This window comes from Solenopsis invicta, chromosome 12 (genome assembly GCF_016802725.1).
Source record: "Solenopsis invicta isolate M01_SB chromosome 12, UNIL_Sinv_3.0, whole genome shotgun sequence".
Classification (NCBI taxonomy): Eukaryota; Metazoa; Arthropoda; class Insecta; order Hymenoptera; family Formicidae; genus Solenopsis; species Solenopsis invicta.
In genome coordinates this window covers 10,352,338-10,358,471 of record NC_052675.1, presented here as the reverse complement: position 1 = coordinate 10,358,471, position 6,134 = coordinate 10,352,338, and the positions used below count along the sequence as shown (strand labels likewise).

The window sequence follows — 6,134 nt, the reverse complement described above, 5'->3', positions numbered from 1 at the left end:
GCAAATAGTGGGGGACGCGGGGGGCGGGTGGCCGAGCCGCCGCCACTCGGGGGAAGGTTCGAAAGGCGTAGACAGTGCGAGCCTGCCGTCCAATAGCGAGAACAGCCGCCCTGGTGGCTCCGCCAACCGGATAGTCGGTTGCGCGCACAGAACGCCCATCCTCCCCGTTTGTCGGGCTCCCACTGATGTTTTTATTTATTACATCTGTGACTGGGTAGGGAAATACTCCGGACTCGACCGAGAGAGCGTTTGCTACTTTGAGAACGAGCGACGCGCGTCCCTGCGAGTTACCGCGGCAGCCGCCTCCGTCGTCATCGTCGCCGTCGCCGCCGCCATCACCATCATCGCCGCCGTCGTCGTCGCCGTCGTCGTCGTCGTCGTCGTCGTCGTCGTAGTTGCCGCCGCCGTCGCCGTTGCCGTCGTCTTCCTCGTTGTCATCTTGCCATTGACATCGTCACAGTCGTATACACGTTACGGTTCCCTCGTGCTCACGCGTTTTTATCGTGTAATCCGGTGTCGTTATCGCGATTCGCTTTCCATTTTTTTTTTTTTTTGGTGAAACGAAGGCATCGTCGTGAGTCAGTGAACAAGTTTGCTGACGTCTCGTTGACGAATTCGACGCGATACAACTACTGTCGTCTACGCGATAACTTTGGTCACGCGCGTGCTGTCAGCCACTCTGTCATCTTGTGTCGTCGTTGAATTGAACATCCTCGCGATGGATCGGTGAAAATAAAATACGCTCTGAAAGTGGACTAGAAGTGGACTGAAAGTGGACTGAAAGTTTGTTATGGACATAGAAGTTAACGTGCGTATGAAGACTGAAAAAATCGTGTGGTCTGACGTGTGCCAAGACGCACGCACGATTCTTGGTAGTGTGATAAGCGGCACGTTCGAGGGACGTTAGTCATTTGGAGAATAAATCTTTTTATGATACTTATCGGAGCATCATACGAAAGCCCACAAAGAGGATTGCGGAAGAAGAAACGGCTTTAACATGCATTGAGGCAATCCACGCTCGATCGCTCGAGTCGTTACGATACTGGCCAGTGGGCGAACACAGTGACACGCGCGGTGACGAGAACGTCAGAGGCACGGAGCGTATCGCTGGCGACAAAAACGCGCCAGAGTGTCACGTCGTCTCTACGAGTCGCAGGAAGAATAGGAACGCGCGTTTCCGACTCTCCATGGACCACGGAGCGATGGACAGCTCTTCCGATCACAGCAGTCGTGCCAGTCCCATAACCGGCAGTCCGAAACATCCTCACAGCCCGTCGACGCAACAGAGCCAGCAACAGCAGCAGCAACAGCAGCAGCTCCACGGCAGTCAGCATCAACCGCCGCCGTCTCATCAGCAGTCGCACGGGCGCGATCAGATCCGCGATCATCAGCAACAGCAACAATCACAGCATCGCGGTGTGCCGACACCAGGCTCGCCCACGAGAGGTTCACCACCTCAGGGCCTTCCTTTGAGTCCGCCGCCGTTGTCGGCCGGGAGCGGCCACGGGGCACCGCCGGGTATGGTGCCTCGTATGCCGGGACTCCCGCCACCGGGACTGGGACTGCTGGGCCAGCTCGGTGGTATGCTGAGCGGACACCATGGCTCCCCGCTGGAACTGATGGCAGCCCATCACGCGGTTCTACCACCGAGATCTTACAATAGTCCACCGCCGATTAGCACGAGCGATCCTACCGCCAACGAGTGCAAGTTGGTCGATTACCGCGGCCAAAAGGTCGCCGCGTTTATCATCGCCGGCGACACGATGCTCTGTCTGCCGCAGGCCTTCGAGCTGTTCCTCAAACACCTCGTGGGCGGCCTTCACACAGTCTACACGAAGCTCAAGCGACTGGATATCGTGCCGTTGGTGTGTAACGTCGAGCAAGTTAGGATTCTACGCGGCCTCGGAGCCATCCAACCCGGCGTCAATCGGTGCAAGCTGCTCAGCTGCAAGGACTTCGACATTCTTTACAGGGACTGCACTACAGCCAGGTACGTGACGACGCTCGAAGGGACGCGATTACGCGATTACGCGATTCTCCGTCTATCCAATTCTTATTCGTCGATTAGATCGTTGCGATTCGCGAACAGGCGTTTCTAGATAAAAACAAAAAAACTTACTCCAAATTCGCGACGTTCGATTGATAGCTGATGATTAATATGCAGAAGATTCAGGACAAAAGAGAGAGCGGAGCTTTTAAGACCGTGACTCGTAGTAATCTGAATGAAACTAATTTTTCTTACTCATGGCAATTGTTGCCTCGTTGCCACGATATTTCGAATCTTTCTGAAAAGGAATCCTATCCGTAATAGCGACGAGTAGCAGATGTTTGTCGACTGTTATCCATAATTAATGCCACTCCATTTCGATAATGAGATAAGGAGAAGAAGATTCCGGAAATAACACTCGCATACTGAACGCCTCAACGCGCATTCTTGAGCGCCGTTGCTACGAACGGAAGCTACGATCCTCGCATACATTAATAACGCACGGTGTCGCCGCTGGGCAGCACTTTATCTTCGCCCCGTACCTTGGCTTGGCTTTCACGCTACCAGTCCGCCAAAAAGTACTTTAATTGTGCACCACCTACCGCTCCTTAAGACTTGATCATCGTCGAAAACAGCTCCCGGTGACCCTCGGGCCTTTTCGTATAGGCAGTTCACGAGCGATCCTCATGCATCGTGAAATTGCTTCGCGAAATTGCATTTTGCGGTTTGGAAGGAATGCCATATCGAGAATAACTTTATTTGCATTGAAGATGGTTGCGTCAAAATGAGAGACATATCGCACACCTGCTTGTAAAATTATATTCACGAAATAGAGCGATCGTTCGACGCACCGTGCAATAGAAAATTAAGATATTCCAGTCGTGTGTGGCCGCGGCACGTGCTCCTCGTTTCTAGGATTGTCACCGAGTTCCCGCGCCAACAGGTGTCCCTTTCACGGCAGTTTCTCTGAATGAATCGTCCCCGAAGGGAGAGAAAGAGAGGATGCCGGGCAAGAGGAAGAGAGTCTGGTTGTACAAGCTCTCTCGCACCCCACCCACGAGGTGTAGACGACAGACGAAACGGAATGGTAAACGGAACGAGGGGATTTAAGGTCGTCGGAGAAAATGTTGTCCTCTCGACGTGGTCTGTCAATCCGAATCATCCTATCGATCAACGTTTCGTTTCGACCAATAGGTTCGACAATTCCGCTCGATGTACTCTCGACGAATCAATCGCTCGCTATGTTTAATTGCTACGATACGGCCGAGATCTTTCGATGTTCGCGACGGGCCGTGAATCGCGCGGCAAATGGGCAATACTTGTTCGGCGTGCGATGCGCAGCGGCAGTCACAACGGAAACGGATTCAACGCGACACGGAGAGGGACCGAGCGAGAGGGAACCGAGGGATATCCCGAGGGACGGAGTGAAAGAGCTAGAGAGATAAGCTAGAAGGAGAGAGCGAGCGCGAGAGAGGTAGAAGGAGGAAGCTCGCAGGGATCGCAGGGATCCAAATAATCCAGAGTCGCAGTCATAGAACAGAGTTCCGCGAGCCGTCGGCTCGCGCGGATCTCGCTTTTCACGACCACGTTTCGTCGTCTCGCTACGTTGCTCTTCCTCGAATAATTGCGATGGTTCAAGGTCTCGCAAGTTCTAGCAAGATTGAAAAATCACCAGTTTTTCGATATTTTACCATCTCTATTCCCTCAAATAGTCTTATCTTAATTTTTATCTTCCGTTATGAATAATGTTACGATCTAGAAAACGAAAGCTGTTATCTCTCGAGTGATTTTATGTCCGACGCTCTTTCTTTAAATTGCAATGGATATAGCATTAAGAACAGTTTACGAATCGTTATTAGTATTGACATGCGCGCAGATAGATGTGCACAGAAATATTCGTTATATTTATCGCGTCGAGATGAAACAAAAAGTTGGCTCTTGGTTCTTCAGTTTATTCTCAAAATTCTCACCGGTTCTCTTTCGACAACTCTGATCGCAGAGAAACGGATAGTGTAGGAAAGCGAAACGACGAGTGGGAAAAACGAGGATGATCAAGAGGCTGCGACACGAGCGTTCTGTGCGGTCCGATCGCGTTGACGTCGTTACATTCTGATAATACACGGCAACGGTAGTGGCAGCAACGGGTACACACGGCCGTGCCACATCTACGATGAAACAAACACACACCCGCCCGCGGACGATGTAATACGTGCGCGCATGCACTTGCACACCTACGCAGAGCGGCTGCACGTCGACCCCGCGCGCCGCTTCTATCGGACCGATGCAACAGCATGCGCCCAGAACCGCACCAATAATTCAGGGGGATTTTTCTTGCGGTTTACAGCGCGGCGCCGGGTGCGTTGTTCCGTCCGGATGGCCCGTAGATACAGAGCCGATTGCGCCGGACGCGCCGTATTTTCGTGTTCGGTAATAGTGTTAAAAAGCGAGGTATGCAGGCGACAACGACGAATGTGGAGTTATAATGCCGTTAGAGAGAGAGAGAGAGAAAGAAAGAGAACCGGCCGCGGCAAACGCGCGTGTCGGGACATGCGTTCTGTGTAACGAACGCACAATGCGTGAATCGTTACCGCGGCATGGCGCTGTATTTTTAAATACCGCGTTTATTTCTTATCGCGAGATTTCCTCCCTGTTAGACGCCGTCCGTCGTTCCGGCACGTCCTTAAGACGCAAAGGTCCGAGACAGGGTGGTCGCTATCCGATTCCGAGAACGCCGATAGATATTCCTGTTATAGCCTGAAAAGTAATCGACTGCAATAATTGCGCGCGTCGTATATCATGCATATAAGTCGATACGGGCCCTACGATAATCGGCGAGGAAATAACGCGGCCGCGTTGCGCACAACTAACGAGACGAGTCAATTATATTAATTAATTTGCCTAACTCGGTCGGACGAACGAACGAACGAACGAACGATCGCCTCGCCTCGCCTCGCCTCGCAAACCGCCTGTTTGGAATCGAGCCTCTAATTGGGAATTCGTGAAAAGAGGTCGCGTCGAGGAGACAAAGAGAAAAAAAGGGGAAAAAACAGAGAATCTGCAAACGGAGGAAGGGGAAAGGGGGAAATGCGTGGTTTTTCTTCATTCTTCCTTATTCCTATCGAGCGTGGCGCTCAGTATACCTGATATAACAACAGCCAGTTGGAAGTACGTGGGAGTGCGCGCGGCCCTGGACTATAATTCTATGCGCTATTAGCCGTTTAATTATAAAATTGTGCATAGATTAATTGGCTCCCGTAATGGCCCTAACAATGCACAGACATATTGTGAGAGAGCGAGAGACACAGGGGAGAGAGACGGGAAGGGGGAGAGAGAAAGGAGGGGTATACAGAGAATAGAACCAGTGAAGAGAGGGACGAGGAGAGGGAGAGCGAGAGCCTGACAAAGAGAGAGAGAGAGGGAGAGAAAGAGAGAGAGAGATGGCAGCAGAAAGCCGTTATTAATATTTATTTCCTCTGCTCGCTCCTCCCAGCTCCTGGTTGTTGCCGTGCGCCGATGCGTGGTTATAGGCTACGTAAGCTTTTAATATCTATGCGCTCGTGTTAACTGCACGAATACACAAATAGGGCTCGGTAAAGTCCTCGTATGAACGCGACTGTGCTCTCTCCGCGGCCATGCACTCTCGGGAAGCGTCGCGATATTATTTGACGGACGGACATCTCGAAAAGGGATCGCTCGATTCTTTTGCTACAGCGACGTCGAGTGGAGAACGATCATCTCCTCTTCTTCTCCCCCCCCCCCTCCTCCTCTGCTACTCTATGTCTCTTTTCCTCTTCCTTTCTCTCTGTATACGAACACGTATCTATCTGGTAATTGTATCGTTTACAGCAGCTGGCAGGCCTCGGCCTTTTTTCCCCGTTACGTATCCTGCGCAGGGAATTGGGCCGCCAGCGTGATATTATAAAGGCTCGCATGACCCCATTGTTAGCATTACTTTTCATCGAGATATACGCGCATGTTGTTGCCGCCGTTTCGTATGTACACGCGTTCGTAGACTCACCCACGACGTGCGTGAGTGAATGCGTGCGTGCGTGCGTGCGTGCGTGTCTCTCTATTAAATCTGCTTGTCGATTAATCCCATAACCGAAAACGAAGTCCGCACGTTCGCCGCTACTGTGCGTCAGTATCG

The 6,134-nt window shown here is 51.8% G+C and overlaps 1 protein-coding gene across 4 annotated transcripts in view; it reads left to right on the top strand.

The window, feature by feature from the left end:
- The first annotated feature begins 244 nt into the window (after positions 1 to 244).
- Positions 245 to 6,134, top strand: part of LOC105200210 (dachshund homolog 2) — a 194,611-nt gene continuing 188,721 nt past the window's right edge. For 2 of the 4 annotated variants that reach the window (XM_026138009.2, XM_026138010.2), the window contains exon 1: positions 245 to 1,990. In XM_026138009.2, coding sequence (XP_025993794.1) covers positions 1,188 to 1,990 — 803 coding nt within the window. In that variant the 5' untranslated portion in view covers positions 245 to 1,187. The remainder of the gene's footprint in view (positions 1,991 to 6,134) is intronic. The other 2 variants (XM_026138007.2, XM_026138008.2) reach the window with 2 other exon arrangements.